Below are 24,425 nucleotides of genomic sequence, written 5' to 3' on the forward strand. Positions count from 1 at the left end.
TCAGGAGCTGTGTGAATTTAACAAAACTGTTGCTTAGCAATTCTAGATATCTGAATGAAATGAACCTCCCTGTGCAGCTATTTTAAAGAAGTAACTTTGAATTAAAAATTATTACTATAATTGGAAGAGAAAATTTAAGTTCACCTTTGTAACAAATAACACATACTGCTGTCATACCAGTAGCCCAACTACATATGAATCCTAGTTTGAACTCAAAAACATCACGGTATTATCATAGAATCATAGAATATCAGGGTTGGAAGGGACCCCAGAAGGTCATCTAGTCCAACCCCCTGCTCAAAGCAGGACCAATTCCCAGTTAAATCATCCCAGCCAGGGCTTTGTCAAGCCTGACCTTAAAAACCTCTAAGGAAGGAGATTCTACCACCTCCCTAGGTAACGCATTCCAGTGTTTCACCACCCTCTTAGTGAAAAAGTTTTTCCTAATATCCAATCTAAACCTCCCCCACTGCAACTTGAGACCATTACTCCTCGTTCTGTCATCTGCTACCATTGAGAACAGTCTAGAGCCATCCTCTTTGGAACCCCCTTTCAGGTAGTTGAAAGCAGCTATCAAATCCCCCCTCATTCTTCTCTTCTGCAGGCTAAACAATCCCAGTTCCCTCAGCCTCTCCTCATAACTCATGTGTTCCAGTCCCCTAATCATTTTTGTTGCCCTTCGCTGGACTCTCTCCAATTTATCCACATCCTTCTTGAAGTGTGGGGCCCAAAACTGGACACAGTACTCCAGATGAGGCCTCACCAATGTCGAATAGAGGGGAACGATCACGTCCCTCGATCTGCTCGCTATGCCCCTACTTATACATCCCAAAATGCCATTGGCCTTCTTGGCAACAAGGGCACACTGCTGACTCATATCCAGCTTCTCGTCCACTGTCACCCCTAGGTCCTTTTCCGCAGAACTGCTGCCTACCCATTCGGTCCCTAGTCTGTAGCTGTGCATTGGGTTCTTCCGTCCTAAGTGCAGGACCCTGCACTTATCCTTATTGAACCTCATCAGATTTCTTTTGGCCCAATCCTCCAATTTGTCTAGGTCTTTCTGTATCCTATCCCTCCCCTCCAGCATATCTACCACTCCTCCCAGTTTAGTATCATCCGCAAATTTGCTGAGAGTGCAATCCACACCATCCTCCAGATCATTTATGAAGATATTGAACAAAACCGGCCCCAGGACCGACCCTTGATACCGGCTGCCAACTAGATATGGAGCCATTGATCACTACCCGTTGAGCCCGACAATCTAGCCAGCTTTCTACCCACCTTGTAGTGCATTCATCCAGCCCATACTTCCTTAACTTGCTGACAAGAATACTGTGGGAGACCGTGTCAAAAGCTTTGCTAAAGTCAAGAAACAATACATCCACTGCTTTCCCTTCATCCACAGAACCAGTAATCTCATCATAAAAGGCAATTAGATTAGTCAGGCATGACCTTCCCTTGGTGAATCCATGCTGGCTGTTCCTGATCACTTTCCTCTCATGCAAGTGCTTCAGGATTGATTCTTTGAGGACCTGCTCCATGATTTTTCCAGGGACTGAAGTGAGGCTGACTGGCCTGTAGTTCCCAGGATCCTCCTCCTTCCCTTTTTTAAAGATTGGCACTACATTAGCCTTTTTCCAGTCATCCGGGACTTCCCCGGTTCGCCACGAGTTTTCAAAGATAATGGCCAATGGCTCTGCAATCACAGCCGCCAATTCCTTCAGCACTCTCGGATGCAACTCGTCCGGCCCCATGGACTTGTGCACGTCCAGCTTTTCTAAATAGTCCCTAACCGCCTCTATCTCCACAGAGGGCTGGCCATCTCTTCCCCATTTTGTGATGCCCAGCGCAGCAGTCTGGGAGCTGACCTTGTTAGTGAAAACAGAGGCAAAAAAAGCATATGCAACATGTGCTTATTATGCAACATGTCAAAGTCAGTTTCAGAAATTAGGGGCCCAGTTCTTTTACAACTGAGGAAAATATGCCTGAAAGCTGTTTGGAGCCTAAAGGAGCATTGCATGGAAGGACCTATACTCTCCATGAGTGGCACCTGTGCTTAGAGCAGTTGCAGGTCCTAGCAAGTTGCCATTGCTGTCCTCATGTAGGCACTTGGCTTATCTCAGAAGATGACCTGTATATATAAGGAAAAAGGTAAGTGCTTTCTGGGTCTCTTCAGTGGTTTCCTCGCACTTGGTTCACGCAGAGGTGAGCCATGATGAGCTTTGTGAGGCAGGGAGAAGAGAAGGATTTTCTGTTTCCGACTTGAGATAAAATGTTGCCTATATAATTCATGTTTATTTATATTACCATAGAGCTGCTTGTTTTATGGTCTGATAATAAAAGCTACTGAAAACCTGGACTTTTTTATACAGAGATTTTGCTGACTGATGTGCAGCCAGACAATTTCTTTACTTTGCTTGACAGCCAACCATCCACTCAAAGATGGTCTGCAAATGATATATTTGTCTCTTAGTAATTATCCTCTCCTTTTTTTTTAACCTTTACTCCATTGTTAGTGAAAAATGCTGGAGAATTAGGCAAAATACTTCCTTTAGCTAATGTTGGAAGTGCATTCCCCTAAGGGAAAAGATTGGGCTTTTTCCCCAAAAAACATTTCTTGCAGCCTCCCAGTTGGTCCCTCTCAGCTGCCTGTACTCATAGACTTTGTCTTACCCCTTGTTTTGTAGACAGATGTACTTTATTTTAGTCGACTAAACGTTTATTTTAAATAGTTACAGAAAAGAAGATTCCCCATATACTTGGAGGAATCTGTTAACATTTCTCATACTGTAAGATTGCCGAGGAATGACAGGACAGTGTGGCTTAACAGCATGCTTAGGAACATGCATTTGATAGTAATAACTTAGACAATGACAACTGATTAGTTTAAAAATGAGGAGCTGGAAATCCACTGAAATGCAGGGATACATGAGCAGGAGAAAAATGTTAGATGATCCCCTAGAACTTAGAGAATTAACAGGAGCATATGCAAACACATTTGGCTGGCAGTACAAATTCAAGGAAAGTGTCAAGTGTTTGACATGTTATCACCCTTGTGATTATTCACATAGTGTAGTTCACACATATTTAAAATAGTTGCTGTAGTAAATAAAATGTAGACAAGACGTTGTAATAAATTGCAGATGTGATTGTTTTAATGTTTCCAGTATTTAAACAGTCTTTATTCTTATTCACCAATTATTTCCAATTATTCTCTTATCTAAAACAAAATGTAAGAGGAAAATTCTGTTCTTAGATACATACAGTCATTTTCAGGACTGATATACTACAATCCCTACACACAGAGATTATCAATTTATGTCAATGAGACTTCTGCATCTACAGGGATAGAGGCTCCAGTTCTGTATATCTGAGTCAAGGTCCATTTTGCTGGTCTGAGAAAATATTTTTCCTCAAATATTTGGAAGTAAAAATCTTTCAAAACGCGAACTTGTTAAAGGGCTCTTTAAGAACATATACAGAGAATTCAGTTTATCTTCTAACAATTTCCCAAACACATTAGGGGTCAGATATTTTTTAAATGATGCCATAGTAAGAAAATACAGCCCATGTTACAGTTGAAGTATGAAGAATTAAAATAATATGTAATGTCTGAATTAAGACAATTCAAGCCAAATCCATTTTGCATGGATTTTGGGGTAATCTCAGTAACCAAACTCATTTCCATAATACTACAGATAATTTCAGTCTTGTGAAGAAATAAATAGAAGAGCTTTGTGAAAGATTTCAAGATCATGGAATTCTCAGCAAATTAAATCAAATATGGCCAGGATTGGTGAATCCTTTTTTTCCCCACATAGCACAAAAATTCCTTCCTACTATTTATTGGACCTGTAAAAGACTTATGTCAGTATACGTTTATCTTTAGGGCAGTTTCAGGACCTAAAATCAAGGTGTTCAGCACTTTTGAAATTCAGGACACTTTTATTTTTGTGCCTTTATATGGATTTAAGAAACTAACTTAAGACACCAGGTTTGAAACATTTGGCCTGAGTCTTTATTGAAAAAAGGTATAATGGAATAAATTCCTGATTCAGTATTCTTTTACCACCAGAGAGGAGATATTTTCTTCATCAATAGCTGCAGATTCCAGGAAATTTCCATGGGCTAAAAGCCATGCCAGTTAAATTGGCTGGATCAGGTCCTTAAAATGTTAGCAGAAGTTTAGATATTGGTGGGAAAGGAGGACAGCCCTGGGTCACATTTATAATACAAGTGGTTGGTTGCACCTTAATATCATTCAAACTTGGAAACTAGATAATTACATGTAAAAACACAAATTTAAACATTGTATCTCATTTTCTGTAAACAAATTTGGGTTTGGAAGTGAATGTGTATGTACCCCACAATTAGTATGCAATTTAAGTAATCACATATGAAAATTTGGTCTTAAGTGCTTTTGCCATCTGCTTAGACCAGTGGTAAATTTGCTCCAGGACATGCTGTAGGTTAAAACTCAGATATTTTTTATTCTGGTATGTGTTCCTCTATGTATATTGTGACAGAGCCAGACCAGTGGGGTACAGGAGTCTGGTCGAAGGCAAATATACTGGTCACTGGATGAATAATTTTCTGTTCCCTGAGTGACCAGAGCAGGGGCTGCACTAGAATAATCAAGAACCTGCTAGAACCAATTAAGACAGGCAAGCTAATTAAGACATCTGAAGCCAATTAAGAACATACTAGAATCAATTATTGCAGGCAGACTAATCAGGACACCTGGTTGAAAAAGGACCTCCCATCAGTTCGTGGAGGCTAGCAAGGTGCGAGAAGGTATGCTGCAGGAGGACTGGGGAGTACAAGTATGTTCAGGCTTCAGGAGGAAGATCCTGGTGCAAGGATTAAGAAGGTGCTGGGGGGGAGGCCATCGGGAAGTAGCCCAGGGAGTTGTAGCTGGAGCTGTCATGCAGCTGATACAGGAGATGTAGACAGCTGCTATCCACAGGGCCTTGGGCTGGAACCCGGTATAAAGGGTGGGTCTGGGTTTCCCCCAACTCCCTGATCAGACTCAGGAGGAGTTGATCTGGTCTGTGAGCAACATCAGAAGGGAAGGTCTAATTTGGAAAGGGATCTGGCCTGTCCATGACCCACTAGGTGGGACAACAAAGACTGCAGGAATTGTTCTCCATTTCCCCAACGCTGGCCAGTGATGAGGTTGGCTGAATGAACGGCAGGTTTGAGCCTCTAGTAGAAGAGGCCAAACCGAGGGCTGCCATGAACCTCTGAGTTGAGCAAATCCTCCCAAAAGCACAGGACCCACCAAGGCAGAGGAGGAACTTTGTCACCATATTAAGGAAGTGAGTAATATTACTTACTTTCTCCGAGCCAACATTTTATTACCAATATGTTAAAAATAAAAATACAATTTATATTACAGTTGACCTTTAGTACAAAAATGAGTTTTAGTATCTTCATTGTTTTCTTACTCCCTGAGGTGTATTATATATTTTTAATAAGCTTCAGAAGCATTTTACAGCTGTTAGCACGTTTTCTCATTGTTTAGTAACTTAATAATACACTATTTCCTCAGTACATGGTTCTTTCTGTGATATATGCCTCATGATAAAAAAAGTCTCTTTCAGCCTCTCACGTTGTAACAACCCTCTTTTTAAGATTTTTAAGGGCCATGTTTTCAAATATGGCCTGCTGTATTATAATGATTTGGATCCTAAAGAAATTTTTTCAAGAGTGGTGGCTCTTGTTTTAACCCAGTAACTTCATGGATAGCCATAATTCTCAATATAGTTAAGCATTACAATTAGGGCTTATATTGTAAACATTTTAAAATAGTCTTTGCACTTTTTTTTTCAGTGCATTAAACTCGAAAATGTTTCATTGACAGATCTGATTTTTATACTTGTGGATTTAGTTTTAGGGCTAGATTCACAGAGGAACTTGAGCACCTAACTGCCTCTTTAGGAGCCACTGACATGCCCTGTTCAACTTTTGCCTCACTCTGTAGGCATCTGAATGCCCATAATTGCCCAAGTTTCTGAGGGTGGGCATGTGCAAAGTCACCTAAATCTTGATGGTGCACAGCATGAATGAGCTGCTCAGAGACATCACTCATGCCTGAGCTTAGGTTGGATTCTCAAAATAGGCACTCCCTGCTGGCTCTGAACCAGCACAGGTGCTCTGAGCACATCTAATTGTCTCAAAAGCCCGCAGTTGCAAGCAGGTTGGGCATTTCGGAGACTGGCTGGTGTGTGTATGGTCTAATAGGCCAGGGGTAGGATACTCATGTGAGAGACCTGTGTTCAAGTCCCTGCTCTGCCTGGTTTGGAAGGTGGACTTATGCGTGGGTTCTCCATATGAGTGTCCTGGCCACCAGTCTGTTGGGTATTCTGGGGTGGGTGTCTTTCAGTCTCTCCTGTTGAAGCTCTCCCACATTACATAAATACTTAAATATTCATGGGGGAGGAAATGTGGGAAATTGATTCTGCAATGTGGTGGTTCAGGCACTCACCTGGGATGTGGGAGCAGTAAGTTCAAATCCACGCTCCAATAAATATTTATACAAAGTGGAACAGCTTCAACAGGAGAGATCGAGAGCCCTAGCACAGAATAACCTATAGCCCAGTGGTTAGGGAACCTACCTGCAATGTGGGTGACCTGTCTTCAAGTCCCTGCTACAAATCAGGCAGATCAAGGGTTTTAGAACATGGAAGTGCCCTAACCACTGGGCTATTGGCTATAGCGGGATAGGAGTCTCTGTTTTTTGGTGAGTAAGGGCTGATCTGGCTTAGATGCCCAACTCCAGGACAGAATCCCAAATAGAGATATGCCCCTCCCTCCAGCCTGTCTGTCAGGTGCCTAAGGCCACGATCAATAGGAATTAGGTAGCCAACTTCCTTAGTGGATCTGGGCCCTAGGTCCTGCCCCTTTCTGCATTTCATTCCTAGCTAGCTTCAGTGACTCCCCACACAGCATACTGGCTTCTGTGAATCTCTTTATTGGGTGTCAAACTCTCCCCATACAATGCATGGGGAGCCTGGGTACCTAACTCAGGGCAGTGAATTCCAGTAGGCAGCAAAGTGCCTACGTGTTAGGAAAGGGCGGCTTTAGCATGGGTTCAATTATGCCCACAGAAGTCACTCCACAGCAGTAACTCCTGTCCCACGGGGCTGGGCCTGGCTCCTCACTCCTGGCATTGCAACCTGGAGCATGGGGTCATAGCACCCCCTCAGGTTTGGCGCAGCTGCCCCTCCATTGGCAGTTTACTCAAATACACCCATTGAATTGGGAGGCTACATCTGTCCCTGGAGTTAGATATTGCAATGCCTAAGCTTTCTTTAGCTCTTAGTTTACAACCAGATTGGTTTCAGAATGACCCAGACTGCTTAGCCTTTGCATTATATTCCTTACAGAGTAAGTTTCTAACTACAGAGATTTAAAACAATAGTTTTTCAGAATAGTCATTTAAAGTTTATTGCCTTATAATTTTGAAACATTTTGCAAAAAGTAAATAGAGCTATAGTGACAATTTATGAATTAATACTACTGTTCATCAGCTGGTTTGTGTGAACCTTTTGACTTGATTTGCTAGTAGTTTGTATTTGCTATGGAGGCTTTTGGCAAAAGAGTCAAATGCATACTTGAAATTATTTCTGACACGAGAGGTTAAACATGAAAGTTTCAACAATATGATTCTCATACCAAAAGGATTTCACATAGCCTGAGGACCTATGATAGTAAAATTAAAAGACAGAAAGACATGGAATACTCTTGATTTTTCCTGCTTTTTGACAGCCACTCATCAGAACAACTCTAATGCTGTACCTATCAGCAATTATGTGCTAAACATATAAACAAAAAGGCTGGTGTAATGGATGTTTAAATGTCTCATTCTTAAACTGGTGTAGCCCCAAGCTCAGGGCTAAGAATTAATAATCCCTACTTCCAAGCCTCACAGAGTTTGAATGATTGAACACATTATGATCAGAATACACGTATTTGGCAATTACTGAAGAGGAATGATTCTATTATAGATTAGACATGGTAGTCCATGTTCCCTAAATTAAGTTCTTCATCTTTATATTGTCTTTCTCTCTTAGCTAATAGAAATGGGTCTCTTTTCCACCTCTGGAATACTTCAGCCAGCCATCTTAGAGTACCCTGATATTATAATCAAAGAAATGAAGGAGAAGGAGAAATTCTTAGCAACTCAGATTTGTTACAAGTGGCAATTAGTGGTTGCTCTCTAACAGTCTCCTATGGAAACGTGCTAAGGGCCAATTACTGCTGTAAGATTATATAACAGATAAAAACTTAAATCTTTAACTTGTCAAATGTTGTTTTAAATGTGTGCTGAGGCAAACTATTCATAATTATACTTTTAGAAGTATATTTAGATGAATAGAAGTAAAAACTTCTATCTAGAGTCACAGATTCCAAAGCCAGAAGGGACAACTGTGATCCTCTAGTTTGACCTCATGCATAGCACAGGCCATAGAACTTCCCCCAAAATAATTCCTGCTTGAACTAGATCATATCTTTGAGAAAAACATCTAGTCTTGATTTAAAAATTGCCACAGATGGAGCATCCACCAAGACCCTAGGTAAATTTTTCCAATGGTTAATTACCTTCACTGTTAAATTTTATGCTTTATTTTCTGTCTAAATTTGTCTAGCTTCATTGGCCTTATTATACCTTTCTCTGCTAGATTGTAGAGCCCACTCTCAGTTTCAGGGTAACTGCACCTGTATTCTCCCTCCATGATCTACCAAGGACACCCACTTTGGGCTGCCAGCTCCCAGCCATCACCTCTCTTGGGTGAAGACCCACACCTCACTGCCTGCTGACTAGGTTTTAAGGCTGCACGTTTCCCTGCCTTACACTGCAATATCCGCAGCAAGCCAGACTGTCTAAACATGCCAGTAACAATGCTTTGCATTCTCTCTTAAGGTTATGGCCAGTGTATTGCCTGTGGTTATAAGTTACCACACTGTTTCTTTTAAGCAAGCACATCTATTCTTAAGGATCCTATAATCGAGGAGCAGGATCTATTGTTGGTACAGCAAACCAACTTCTTGTTCTCACCAGTGACTCTACTGTGGCAGGCCCCTCCTCCCCCTTGATGTCTGAAGCCTTTAAGGCATAGCAGGATCCCTTGAGGCATATGTCTGCTACCATGGGCATCCAGGCAGAATTCCTGCAGGAAAATACACATAAGCTGCTGAATATTCTCCAACCATCTGCTACACTCCCACTTAATGAGGCCTTCTTGGAGCTGGGAAAGGCCCCCTGGAGTACTCCAGCTTCATTGCCTCCCATGGTGAAGCATTTGGAGAAGCAATACTTCATATCTATGCAGGAGTTTTAGGGCTTCTATTCCCACCCAGCCTCTTTTGCATTCACTGCAGCAAATGATGGGGCATGGCAGGGAAGATATTAATCCAACCCTAAGGACAACAAGTCCAAGAAGATGGACTTGATGGAGAGGAAGATTTATACCTTTTCTTCCCTGCAGATATGCGTAGCAAACCGAAAGGCATTGCTCTCTAAGTACGATTTTGTTAACTGGACAGCCATGTCTAAGTTTGCCGGCAAGTTGCGAGAAATCTCCAGGGAGGGCTTCAAGACGTTTGTTGCAGTAGGCTGTCTGGTTGCGAAATCTTTGCTGCAGCAGCTCTGGATGTGGCAGATGCCTCAGCCAGAAGTACGGCTTCCACTATAACCATGAGGAGGGCCTTATGGCTGCAGAACTCTGGCCACCTCAACTTTGGCATTTCCTGAACCTTAACTGCTTCATTTTTCACCCTTAAAGTTTTTTAAATCTGTTTCATTTAACACGAAGTGCTAAAGCCTAAAAGATCTCCGTTACTTTGCCCCTGTAAACATCTTTGTATTTGTCACTCTATTGTTTGGCAAATTATATCACATTGTTACTTTTATCACATTTACCAGCTGTAGAAATTTTTGAATATGGCAGTGTCAGGGTCCCTTCCCCACTCTGAACTCTAGGGTACAGATATGGGGACCTGCATGAAGACCCCCTAAGCTTATTCTTACCAGCTTAGGTTAAAAACTTCCCGAAGGTACAAACTTTGCCTTGTCCTTGAACAGTATGCTGCCACCACTAAGCGTTTTAAACAAAGAACAGGGAAAGAGCCCACTTGGAGACATCTTCCCCCAAACCCTACACCCCCTTTCCTGGGGAAGGCTTGATAAGAATCCTCACCAATTGGTACAGATGAACACGGACCCAAACCCTTGGCTCTTAAGAACCATGAAAAATCAATCAGGTTCTTAAAAGAAGAATTTTAATTAAAGAAAAGGTAAAAGAATCACCTCTGTAAAATCAGGATGGTAAATACCTTATAGGGTAATCAGATTCAAAACATAGAGAATCCCTCTAGGCAAAACCTTAAGTTACAAAAAGACACAAACAGGAATATACATTCCCTCCAGCACAGCTTATTTTACAAGCCATTAAACAAAAGGAAATCGAATACATTTTCTAGCTAGGTTACTTCTAACTTTACAGGAATTGTAAGGCTGCATTCCTGATCTGTTCCCGGCAAAAGCATCACACAGACAGACAAACCCTTTGTTTTACACAACCCCCCCCAAGATTTGAAAGAATCTTGTCCCCTTGTTGGCCATTTTGGATCAGGTGCCAGCAGGGTTACCTTAGCTTTACAGGTGAAAGGATTTTGCCTCTGGCCAGGAGGGATTTTATAGCACTGTATACAGAAAGGTGGTCGCTTCTCTTTATATTTGACAGGCAGCAACCCAAAAACTAATTAATCATCTATTAAGCAGCAAAGTTGGTATATTTAGCATTTATATGTAGTGTGTAAATCTTACAAATGAAGATTTGATAGGTTTATTTTCTCTTAAAGTAGTACTTAGAACTAATTTTTCATGGTGTTTTGTAACTTTACTACTGCTGATGGTGCAGGATATGACCCTGTGGAGTAGTGAGTGCCTCCTGTGAGGTGCTGTACACCTGCAACTCCCACTGAAGCCATTGGGGGAACTGGGAGCCTTCAGCACCCATAGTAGATGTTCAGTACATGGTTGACTTGGGCCCATAGCCTAAAGCCATGGGGCTAGATCACTTCCTCCCATAGATAAACACACATGAGGTGACCAGAAAGAAGAAATTAATTTTTGTATTGCCCAGGTAGTATGTATCTAAATACTACCATACGGTGATGGATGCTTTAAAAATGCTGGTGAATAAATTGATGGATCTCAGGAAAATAATAGCTGGTTTTTTTAGAGGTGAGATGGTGTATATAAAAATATTTAAAAGATATGCAGTGTATTGAGAGCACTAACAATTGTTAAGAGTTCAGATTTTGAGTTGACTCTATTCATCCATGTCCTTGTGATGTGTCTGCATTTTATAATAATTATATGATTATATATAATATTATATATATATAATATATATATATATATTAATAATATATGATTATAATAATCATAACGTTTAGCTACCATCCATATATATCAAATCTATAAAATGCAAAAACACTAAGCAAAACACTCCCATGAGATAGGTAAGTATTGTCAATTTTGTTTTACAGTTGGGGGAAATGAGATTAAATTACTTGGCCAGTCACCAGGGGACTGTGGAAAATGCAGAGTGAGCTCCTGAGTACTCCAGTGCAGTCTACTAGCCAAAAAACACACACACCTTAAACTCTGCTGATGCTAGCTGGGGGATCAGCAGCAAGGGCAAGCACCTCTCTGATCTGCAAATCCAGGAGAGGAGAGACCTGCCCACCTCCAGGAAAGATGTCTGCCAGTGAAGGCAAATATAGATATAGGCACCCTCCCAATTAAAACTATAGTAACCTTCTTCCAAACAGCAATGGCTGCTATTGAATCCTCCTTGCAGTTGCTATCAGGCCCAAATTATCAAGGAATTTTAGGAAACTTATAAAAATGAATTTAGAACTTGCCCTCTTGCCACTAGCAGAAGACACCAGTCAGTGGTAAGTGGTCTCTCTGAGTCTTGGGGGAGGGCGGAATTAACACAGTTAAGATTACTTACCTAAATGTTTGTAGATTGAGTGGGATACCTGTCACCATCTTATTTTAAAATGTTTAATAAGATTGTCAAAACCTTAACTTGGGACATTGGCCTGGGCCCCATATAATAAATGATGTTTCATCTCCCCAGTGATGGGGATGGTTTCAGAAACCCAGAACTATTTTACTTCTGTCATGCTCACATCCCAAGCCCCTCACTGGTTCCAGCACATAAGAATAACAAGCTCTTATGTGTGGGAATTGAAAGAATTAATGGTGCTCTTAAGATCCTCATGTTAGCCTACAGAGAAAGAGTACCCTCTGTAGGGGACACCAGGAGAGGATTTTGGCTAATCTTTTACATTTTCAACTCTGACACCATACAAAAGCCCCTATATGGGGTAATTCTAATTTACAGTTTGGCTTCCCTTCGAGAGAATGGATAGAGAGGCATATTATGTGTTTGGTGATGGAGGTATATAGTTGCTTTCTAGGTGCTACATCTCTAACTTCTGGTCACAGAGATACAGCAACATGTATCTGCGGAATCATTTATTGACCTATCACTTGAGCTCAGATGCCCTGGGACTGCCTGACTCCTTTGAAGTAGCTGGTGTAATAGAGAAGCTCCACAAACTCCCCAGACCCATGTCATCCATATACGCTTTTTTGACAAAAAATGACTCTGAATCTTGAAGACCTTACTAAAACTTGGGATAAAGAGAGCAAGTCCTTTAAAGGCCCCACAGTAGTAAACTGTATTACACAAAATCTGCTTCTATAGGTTTATGTTTAATTCAACAAAAATAATTTATTGAGAATGTATTAGGCAGTCTTTGGTGTCCAACATTAAAGCTCTTTCTGTGGATACACATTGGTAAAGATAAGGGTATTCTGCTGCATGAATTTTGGCAATATCTGTAGATTTAACATCTGTTTTAAAGTTGACAATAGAATTAAAATGATTTTGGGTTTTAGCAATCAAACATTGGTCTAGAACTACATTTTAGGACAGTAGTTTTCAACCTTTTTTCATTTGTGGACCCCTAAAAAATTTCAAATGGAGGTGCAGACCCTCTTGGAAATCTGAGACATAGTCTGCAGCCCTGCTGGGGTCTGCAGACCACAGGTTTAAATCACAATTTTAGGATATTTATCTGTACATTTGGGTCTCTTATCTACACAGCATGCATGGGTTCTGAGAGCAGCTGTGGTCATGAAGTGAATGATCTTACAGAGGTGGTAAAGTAAATTAATGCAGAGAAAGAACAATGATATTCTGACCTACAGGCCAAAGAAAGGGTCACCTTCTGCCACAGGGATAAATGACACATTTGAGTACTGTAAGTATTTAGGTAAAGTTACTTAGGGTATGTCCATCAATGGCTATTAGCCAGGATGTGCAGGGACAGTGTCCCTAGCCTTTTTAATTGCCAGAAGCAGGGAATGGGCAACGGGATGAATCACTTGATTACCTGTTCTGTTCATTCCCTCTGGGGCACCTGGCACTGTCAGAAGACAGAATACTGGGCTAGATGGACCTTTGGTCTGACCCAGTATGGTCATTCTTATGTTTTTATGTGTACAATGCAATTAAAAACTGGCAGCTGGCCAGGGCCAGCTGGCTTGGGCTTGGGCTAAGGGGTTGTTTAATTGCAGTGTAGACTGTGGCTCATGCTGCAGTTGAAGCTCTGGGACTCTCACAGGGTCTTAGAGCCCAGGCTCCAAGTCAAGCCTGAACATCTACATTGCAATTAAAGAGCCCCTTAGCCCAAGTCCCACGAGCCTGAGTCGGCTGGCATAGGCCTGCTGTGGATGTTTAATTGCAGTGTAGACATACCCTTAGTTATCAAAGACCATTGGTAAGTTTTTGCACATGACTTGTATACATCAGATTTAGAGTTTGTATCTAAGTTGTGATGTGACTTTAGTATGTGGCTTTATGGCCTGATTTCAAAGGTGCTGATCATCTCACGGCTCCCAGTTACTTTAATGGAGCTGTGGAATATTCAGCATTTCTGAAAATCAGATCACTAGTGTGTCTGCAAGAAAATGATCTCTAAAATCTTGTTTGTCAATCTGCATATTAAATTTTAAGACTGTGGGTAATGCATGGGTGTTTGCAAGAAGAGCAGTAATGTATAAATGGAACATATTCAAAGAAAGAAACCCGGCTGTTCCATTTATTTGCTTTTTAAAACAAAAGGCAGAATTGAGTACATGGAGTTTCAGTTTTTTCTTTGCTAACTTAGGGCACACCAAAGTAGACTACATAACAATACAGTGAAACATCAGATGTGGTCTAAGACGACTTAGATCATGTATCGGGGGTAACAGTGTTAGTCTGTATCCACAAAAACAACAAGGAGTCCGGTGTCACCTTAAAGACGAACAGATTTATTTGGGCATAAGCTTTCATGGGTAAAAAACCACTTCATGCATCTGAAGTTGTGTTTTTTTTTTTACCCACAAAAGCTTATGCCTAAATCTGTTCGTCTTTAAGGTGACACCAGACATTTTGAATTTTTTTTCTAAGGTAGTGGTGTGTGTACATTTCTTGGGTGGTGACTCTTAGATGCTCCTGGAGTATAGCATCGAACTCAGCCATCAGCTCCACAATTTTAAGGAAGTTTCCATTGTTTGGCACATACAGCTGATCTGAAGTGCCACACAGTGCTAGGTTTTGAGTAGCAAGCATTCTCACAATGGCAGTGAGCCTTGTCAGAACATTTTGCCAGTAAAGACACTCTGATGCAATCTTCTCTTGATGCTGATCATCTATGGTGGCCTTTAACCTTAGTCTCATCTCATTCCACCTATGGAATGCTTTCTGGTGATTTGCTGCCTTCTCATGGCATACCAGATTTCTAGCCAGATTTTTCCAGTCCTTTGTTCCTGTGGAACCCAATGTGGCTGGAACAGTAGACTGGAAGAGTTTGCAACAAAAACAGTATGCAGCATTCTGGGTTTTCGAGTACATAAGCCATGGCCTCTTCACTTTGTCACCATTGGGGATTTCATGCCAGTAATGTGTTGGATGGAAACTTCTATTTTCATTGTCTTTGGGAAACATGAAGCTTTTCACTTGCTGTGGCCCATGCAGTACAAGGAAGTCCCTGAGACTACTGGTAAAGTGAGTCCACAGTCCTGGATCATCTAGACTTAAGGAACTAAACTCAGCAGCAGCTGTTTCTTGCGCCTCCACCACACTCTTCTCTGATCTACATTTTTCTTCAGGAATATGCATGGTTACATCCATTTGAGATGGAGATATGGATGCTGCAGTAGCTGCCAGGTCACCTGCACTCTGACTAGCTGGAAGATCAGGCATCTCCTCACCATTCACATCCTCACTGGGGCCGGAAGGCTCACCGTGAACATTTGTGTCTATGTATCTCAGGAGAGTTTCTTCCTGCTTAAATAGAAAAGCTTTCTTTTTCCTGAATGCTGCCTCAGAGGGGCATTTTGTTCTTTCACTCATGACTGCTGTTCTGTGCCAGCTATCGTGGCTCTCAGCACTCAGCTGAAGGGGACAAATAAGCAGGCTGGTAGCAGGGCCTGAGTGAGGGATGATATCGGCATCTTAAGGGCCTAACTGGCTCCTACTACTTCAGTTGACTGCCTGTTCCCCTCAAGTGGGTTCAAGGAAGCAGCAGGAAGCTCCCTGAGAAGCTGGTATTAATCAGTCCAGGCTCCTGGGGGTGCTAGAAAGGTACGTAAGAGGCTCTGCCTCCTCTCTCTCCCTGCAGCTCCTGCTGCTTTGTTATTCCCTCACCTTTTCTGCCTGCCTGTTACGTCTCTTGTGCCCTCCTTCCTCCAGCATAGCACTCAACCATCTCTGTACATCTAGAACAGAGAGAATACATATGCACCAGCAGCAGACACAATTTTCTACTCTCTGGGTCCTAGTGGCGCCCCCCCCCCCCCTCCACAGTCTGGCACCTGAGGCGGCCGCCTCAGTTCACCACGTGGTAAGGCCAGCCCTGAAAGTACAATAGAACCTCAGAGTTATGAACACCAGAGTTATGAACTGACCAGTTCACCACATACTTCATTTGGAACCAGAAGTACACAATCAGGAAGCAGCAGAGACCAAACAAACCAAAAAAACCCCACCCTGCAAATATGGTACAGTACTGTTGAGTGTAAACTACTAAAAAAAAAATAGAGAACAGCATTTTTCTTCTGCATTGTAAAGTTTAAAAGCTGTATTAAGTCAATGTTCAGTTTTAAACTTTTGAAAGAACAACCATAACATTTTGTTCAGAGTTACCATCCTCCAGTCCCAAGGTGCTCATAACTCTGAGGTTCTACTGTACTGCCATGTGTGGATCGGAGGGAATTTTACTCCTAGTCTGTGCAATAAACTAATTACTTTAAAATTTGATGAAAACATTTGTGTGAGGGAGGAGAGAGCAGTGGAGTTTGCACAAGAGGAAAGATCTTTGAAGGTTTTTTCTCTCCCCCCTATTCTTTTGCAGAAAAGTAGAAGTAGTCTCTGTAGGTTTCCTCTTGTTTTCCCTTCCAGCTCCCCTGAAATGGGATTACTATTCCCCTTAGCATTACTTTTGAAATAGTCTCTATAGGTTTAATTTTCATTGTGACTTTTAGTGCTACAATTTATAATATGTAAGCCTAATTGCTTCTTCAAGAGGTTAACTGTGAAAGGAAAAGACATTTAGCAGAGAAATGTTACCTAGGTTACCCTTTGTTGGCTAAAGCCACTGAGATTTTGTTTGCTGTGCTGTTTATGGGCAATTAAAACCCTTGAAAATGTTTTAATATGAAATTTCCTTTGATGTCGCATTTTAAATGCTAGCCACAGTATAATATGCCCCAATACAAAGAACCTGCCTGAAATGCATATCCCCAGTAAAACAAATTTGGGTTTGAAGTCTAATCTTTAGTATAAAATACAGGACCTAGTTGAAAGATCTACAACCTATCCTGAAGGATGACCCATCACTCTCACAGATCTTGGGAGACAGGCCAGTCCTTGCTTACAGACAGCCCCCCAACCTGAAGCAAATACTCACCAGCAACCACACACCACACAACAGAACCACTAACCCAGGAACCTATCCTTGCAACAAAGCCCATTGCCAACTGTGCCCACATATCTATTCAGGGGACACCATCATAGGGCCTAATCACATCAGCCACACTATCAGAGGCTCGTTCACCTGCACATCTACCAATGTGGTATATGCCATCATGTGCCAGCAATGCCCCTCTGCCATGTACATTGGTCAAACTGGACAGTCTCTACGTAAAAGAATAAATGGACACAAATCAGATGTCAAGAATTATAACATTCAAAAACCAGTCAGAGAACACTTCAATCTCTTTGGTCACTCGATTACAGAGCTAAAAGTTGCAATTCTTCAACAAAAAAACTTCAGAAACAGACTCCAACGAGAGACTGCTGAATTGGAATTAATTTGCAACTGGATACGATTAACTTAGGCTTGAATAAAGACTGGGAATGGATGGGTCATTACACAAAGTAAAACTATTTCTCCCATGCTTATTTTCTCTCCCCTCCCTCCCCCCCCCTATTCCTCAGATGTTCTTGTCAACTGCTGGAAATGGCCCACCTTGATTATCCCTACAAAAGGTTCTCTCCCTTGCTCTCCTGCTGGTAATAGCTCACCTTAAGTGATCACTCTGATTACAGTGTGTATGGTAACACCCACTGTTTCATATTCTCTATGTATATAAATCTCCCCACCGTATCTTCCACTGAATGCATCTGATGAAGTGAGCAGTAGCTCATGGAAGCTTATGCTCAAATAAATGTTAGTCTATAAGGTACCACAAGTACTTCTTTTCTTTCTTTTTCAGTGCACTTTTCTAGAAATATAACAAGTTTTGGTTTGCCTTTAAAAGAAAACAAAAGCAGAACAAAACAGTTGGAAGCATTCTCTCAACATACATTCAGTCCTTCTCACAAAGTACACAAGTTTTAATCTGTCCTTTCATTTGTAACAGCATAAGAGGCTTTAGCAGCTGTTTTTATTTAATTAAAAAAAATCTATTCAAAGTGCTAGTTATACAGGAGAAAGCATCAAGCACCAGGACTCTGTTGTGAGGGACATCAAAAGCAGTACAATCAAAGACTGAACGTAACAAACTTAGTTACAATTAGAATGGATAATGTGAACTTCCTAAATATACCTTCAAATCATTGAATACTTTCTAATTCAAGTACTTGAAACATAAAAATGTTCTGTTCATTAGCATACATAGTATATTATAATCAGGGCTACTAAAGAACTGCAGAAAGAAATTGTGGAGGAAATCTAAGGCAGTCATTTTCTAGTATGTTGCTGAAAATTTATATTAAGAAAATAGAGTAGGAAACGGACATCTTCACAACAGCTGTTGGGACATGATACAGTTGACAGACTAACTTGGAAATCAAGGAAGTGAAACTTAATGTGCAAACATATCTCCTCTTACTCCCCTTCCCACTTCCTAATCACACCAATTTTTAAAGAATGCCATGGAGGGCTTTCTTTATTGGCTGATATAGCCTGAACAGTACTGTCATGCTTTTATGAAAGGACATTTCTTCTGCAAACTTTTCTCCTCTACATTTTTGTCATTTTATTCCCCTATTTGTTCCTCACTTCCATTTTCTAAACCATATTCATCGTTCTTCCACAATCTTCCTGTCTGATTTTCTTTGTCCCATGTCATACATGCTCGCTGTCTCCTCCCCACCCACCATTTCTTGTCTTTTTAGGGGATTAAGGCAGACAACCATCTCTCAGCTTATTACTGAAAGCTAAGCACAGTAGGAAACTATTTAGCTATAGTAGGGAGGAATTCGCTCATGTGAATCCTGCAGTATTTCTGTAGCCCAAATGATATTTGACGTATTCTGCATCTGCTCCTTTTCTTTCATTACACAGAAATATCTGTTGTGGTTTCACTTTACCAGCACTATTAATGTATTTTAAGGGTTTGTTTTAGCTACTTGTGCATTTGGTGTCATCATGGTAATTTTTTCCTACAGGATTTAACAACTCTGAACGAATGTGTGACAAAGAGTTCATAATACGCAGAGCAGCCACTAATCGTGTCCTGAATGTCCTGCGTCACTGGGTCTCCAAACATTCTCAGGTATTTTTCAGTTCCACTTTTACAGCTGAATTCTACCATGTACTCTCTTTCTGTGACTTGCAAATGGAAAGGGTCACGATCTTTTCTTCAGCCCAGTCATAGAATTCTTCAATTCTGGCTATAAAACGTTCCTGAGTAGTGCTGCTGTGTAATAATGGTCAAATCTGAAGTCAAACGGCATGAGAAGATAGTGCCATAAAGATAATATAGACATCTAATTTATTGAAATAAATTATTGCATAAATGAAGAATCCTTCATACCATTTTGGAAAGCTGTTCTGATAACTTACCAGTTCAGGTACAAAATTATTCACCTTGTACAATTTTGCAAGGCTGCTTTACTATAATAAAGCATGTTGAAACAGACAAGGGAAAAGCCCTAGAAGAAATCTATATAACAGCTATCTTTACAATAATAATTAAAACTATAAGTTTATTTTAGAAACATAGGCCTTACCATATCCATTATTCCATTTAGTCTGATATCTTGCCTGACAGTGTCTGGTGCTTTACAGCACCTGATGCTTCAGAGGAAGACAGATAAATCCCCATAATACTCTAATCCAGTCATGCAATGTTGTATAAAGTGTGTATTGTTAGTTTCCTGCCCCCCACATCCTGAAGTGTCTCATCTGTTTTATTTACTTCAGACAATGTCTTAATAATGAACAAGGCTGGTTTTATCTTTTAGATAGTCAGTGCTCATATAGTAAACAGTTCTGGTTCAAATACACTTATTGAAGGTACTGAAACTATTTGTTCATGAACATAGTCATGTGTTTGTGTATCGAATAGTTGCAGAGGTGCACCCCGATCCTGCAATATGCACAGACAGATTCCTGCACAACGCAAACTGTGCTAAATGAAAAAACAACCTGATTAACAGAATTTCATACATAGCACCAAAAACAGTGAGGAGTCCTTGTGGCACCTTAGACACTAACAAATTTATTTGGGCATAAAGATGCATGGAGTGAAAAATACAGTAAACAGGTATAAATATACAGCACATGAAAAGATGGGAGTTTCCTTACCAAGTGTGGGGTCAGTGCTAATGAGGCCAATTCAATTAGGGCGGATGTGGCCATTCCCAACAGTCCCTTTTAAATATTCTATGGGCACATGAAACAAATGTTGGAGGGCTTTACAAGATATGCAGCAAAACCCCAGCCATCATTCAATTTAAAAAAAACAAATAGTTAAATGAGAGAGAGAGGGGGGATCTCTATGGAAATGCATGAAGCATTTTTAAAAGTCCCAAATGGCACAGTATAGTCCGTGATTACTATGGACTATTTTGTCTGTATGGATTAAGAACATTTACTCTGCAGTTTATTTTATTGCACAACTGACCACAGCAGTCTCCTCTGTCAAAATCCATTTCTTTTTTTCCCAGGCAAAAGGTTTAATTTAAAGTCTAAGATTGATAGAGAACATATCATTTAAAAACAATGCATAGATGGAAAAGTTGGTGTTGGCGTTAGAAAGAAGGGAGCTGATGGAAGGATTCAGGCAGCCTTGAAGGCAAGGGACTCTGTGGAGCTCCTAGATTTTGGGGGAGGGATAGCACAGTGATTTGAGCATTGGCCTGCTAAACCCAGGGCTGTGAGTTCAATCCTTGAGGGGGCCATTTAGGGATCTGGGGCAAAAATTGGGGATTGGTCCTGCTTCAAGCAGGGGGTTGGACTAGATGACCTCCTTGAAGTCCCTTCCAACCCTAACCTTCTATGATTCTGCAAGGCACTGGGGGAAAAGGGGAAACAGGCCACCCTAAGCTCAGCAGAGTCCTATGCCACCTTTGGTCTGACCTCTCTCTTTCATGCCCTGAAGAACTTGGGATTTTGAACAAAATACACACTGTTATTGACAGTCCTTACTAATCTCCATCCTTCCTCCCCTCATTAAACTGAACAACTCATACTGTGAAACTCCCTTGTAGTAATCACAAGCAATTTGAAGTGAAAAATCTTTTTCCTGACAAACATATGGGGAGTCAGGGGGTTAAAAGAAGGCTTATAATTGGTTGCAACCCCACGTATGGCTGTCTCCATAATCTTTACCTGAAAAGGATACTCTATAATCCCCACTGCTGACCAAGAGTGAATACAATTCTAAACATTCCCTATTAAAATTCTGCTTTATGTACACACTGCCAGCTTTTATTTGTTCCACTAAATATTTATTTCAACTGTTTTAAAGGAAAGTTTTTCAAAATAGCTAAATGTTCACATGCCCTGTCTGATTTCATGTTTTAGCTTCAGATTCAAAGATCCAGAGACTTCTGGGGGCAAAGTTCCACTGTGCTGGCTAGCAAAGTGAGCATAGCATTTGTCAGAGAAAACAAAACAAAAAACCTAACTTGTTTAGAGAGCCACTGCTAGCAGCACCAGGGATGGAGCTGAGTCAATTCAAGCTGTTTTCTGTGCACTCCTTGCATATGCCCCCAACAACATCAGGATGTCACGGAGCTTCAGGGACCTCATGAGAGTATGGAACTCCAAGTTGAGACTGTGTTGCTGTTTGGGTGATAGGTTGTTGGTGGTAGAGGGGGTGGGAAAGTATGGTGACTGAACAGAGGATTAGGTGATGGGCAAGCCCTGTATCAAAGTGACATCAAAACTGGGAACTGTGTATACTAATTGAGCATTGAACTTCATGTTGTCCTGCACCAGCAAGGGTCCATCACTGAACCAGGACCGCATCCAGAGCCTCCCAGACCAGACACTGGGCACCCCAAGAAGAGTGGGAGGGATTATGTAGAAAAAGGGGGCTCATTGTCTGAGCGAATTGAGGGGGTACTTTACGTATTTTAGAAAGAACTAGTCCTAAGTAGAAGGGGTAAAACAAACAACATAAAGATTTAAAAAAAAACAGTCCAGAGACACACTTTTCTGGAGGAGCCGGGGACAAATGTTAAGGGCGTACTGAGTGTTGTGGTTTGATTCAAACAAGGTAAAATGATTCAGAGCCATCAAGTTGTGCACATTATTCGTTTATGTAAACATTACTTTATTATTGTTACCTTTGTCCTCCTTTCCCCATTGCCTCCTATTGTTTGTTACATTCACATGTTGCAATTTGTCTTTAGATTATAAACTCTTCAGGGACAGGGACCATCTCTGCCTATATGTTTGTACAGCACCTAGCACAAAAGGCCTCAGGCAGGATCAGTGCTACTATAATATAAATAAATGGTAACAATAATAATAATTAACAGATGTATCAAATATCAGCATGGAAAATTTCAGCCCAAATAGTTTGGTAAAGTTATAAGCAACTGAAAAAGATCTTAGAATGGGAAATGTTGGGCAACCGCAATTACAGGTGGTGCTATCAGCCCCACCTATCATTCTCTACCACTTTGTGTTTTTATTTGTATATAGGTTTTATCGCATTTTCTGAATTTTATTTGTAAGTAAATATATTCTAATCCTTCAACAGCTCCTTCTCCTTCCCCTGGCCAGCCCTCAAAACAGTGTGCGAGTGTGTGGGGGCGGCAGATAAAATAAAATCTTTCTGTGTATCACAAGCAGTTAGAATTTTTGGAAACAAACTTGATAGTTTGGCCATGCTAGTGGATGCACCAAATTCTCATTGGTTACTTGTTAGACCATTTGAGGTCTAAATGGCCGGGACTATAAGGAATTTTAAGAGTCTATTATTATTACTACTGTGTATCATGGTAGCACCGAGGGGCCCCAGTCCCATGAACAAGGATATAATGGAGTTTCCCTGCCCCAGAGAACCTTAAACTGGTGCTACTAGCTTTTTAGCAAGTAGCACCAATTGGATCCCTACTGTAGACCAGGTTCCAGCAATCTCACCATTATGTTAATTAAAAGCATGGCGGTAAAAATGATGAAAGGTGTCAGAACCTACACTAGCATTCCTACCAGTGTAGCAGAATCAGTGAAATCTTTATCCTACAGTTCAAGAGCATAGACAGTCACTAAGGCACATAGACAGCCTTATGTCTACACAGGGATACAAATCCTGGGGCTGGTCCAGGTCAGCTGACCCGGGCTCATGGAGCTCAGCCTCCAGAGCTGAAATTGCTATGTAGATGTTCAGGCTTGGGATGGAGCCCGAGCTCTAGGATCCTGCAATTTTTAGCTTTGCAGCCCAAGCCCGTGAATCCGAGTCAGCTGATCTGTGCCAGCCGTGGCCATGCCATTGGTCTTTTATCCCTGTGTAGACATACCCTCTGAGCAAAGACTGTCAACCCCTTGAACACTTTCTTTGCTCTTTAACCTAAGCTACATTTGTTTTTTAAAAATAAAACCAACTTCTGAAGTAAGTGTTTAGGCTGACTTTCAGCCTTGAGCCAATATTACACCACAAACTTCATCAACTTAGTAATAAGCCCATAGTAATAAGGGTTTGTCTCATTTAGTTTAACAGCTCTTTAACAAATATATAATCAGAGATTGCTAAAAAGAGACTATTTACCTCACATGCACATTGTTCAAAATCTCTGCCCTTCATTAAAATAGCAAAGATTAATTTTTTTGAGTTAATCATGTGAGTTAACTGATTAATTGACAGCCCTAAAAAAAAAAAGCAATCGTGCTTAATCGCACCGTTAAACAATAGAATACCAATTGAAATGTATTACATTTTTGGATGTTTTTTCTAAATTTTTAAATATATTGATTTCAATTACAACACAGTATGCAACGTGTACAGTGCTAACTTTATATTACCTTTTTATTACAAATATTTGCACTGTAAAAATGGCAAACAAAAGAAATAGTATTTTTCAGTTCACCTCGTAGAAGTACTGTCATGCAATAGCTTTATTGTGTAAGTGCAACTTACAAATGTAGCTTGTTTTGTTTTTGAGTGCAAGTTTGTTTGCATTTACAGGAGATAATGCTGCCCGCTTCTTATTTACAATGTCACCTGAAAGTGAGAACAGACATTTGCATGGCACTTTTGTAGCTGGCACTGCAAGGTATTTACGTGCCAGTTATGTTAAACATTCATATGCCCCTTCATGCTTTGGCCACCATTCCAGAGGACATGTGTCCATGCTGATGATGCTCATTTAAAAAATAATGCATTACTTTCATTTGTGACTGAACTCCTTGGGGGAGAATTGTATGTCTCCTGCTCTGTTTCACCTGCATTCTGCCATATAGTTCATGTTATAGCAGTCTCAGATGATGATGACGACCCAGCACATGTTCTTCATTTTAAGAACACGTTCACTGCAGATTTGTAGGGTGACCAGATATCAGGACTGTCCCTATAAAATCGGGATATCTGGGACTTCTTTTTTATATGGGCT

The 24,425-nt window shown here is 40.9% G+C and overlaps 1 protein-coding gene across 1 annotated transcript in view; it reads left to right on the forward strand.

Moving 5' to 3' along the window:
* Positions 1-24,425, forward strand: part of RASGRF2 (Ras protein specific guanine nucleotide releasing factor 2) — a 215,597-nt gene that overhangs the window by 137,861 nt on the left and 53,311 nt on the right. The window contains exon 18 of the mRNA XM_073344380.2: positions 19,029-19,135. Coding sequence (XP_073200481.1) covers positions 19,029-19,135 — 107 coding nt within the window. The remainder of the gene's footprint in view (positions 1-19,028; positions 19,136-24,425) is intronic.

This window comes from Lepidochelys kempii, chromosome 5, assembly GCF_965140285.1.
Source record: "Lepidochelys kempii isolate rLepKem1 chromosome 5, rLepKem1.hap1, whole genome shotgun sequence".
Taxonomy (NCBI): domain Eukaryota; kingdom Metazoa; phylum Chordata; order Testudines; family Cheloniidae; genus Lepidochelys; species Lepidochelys kempii.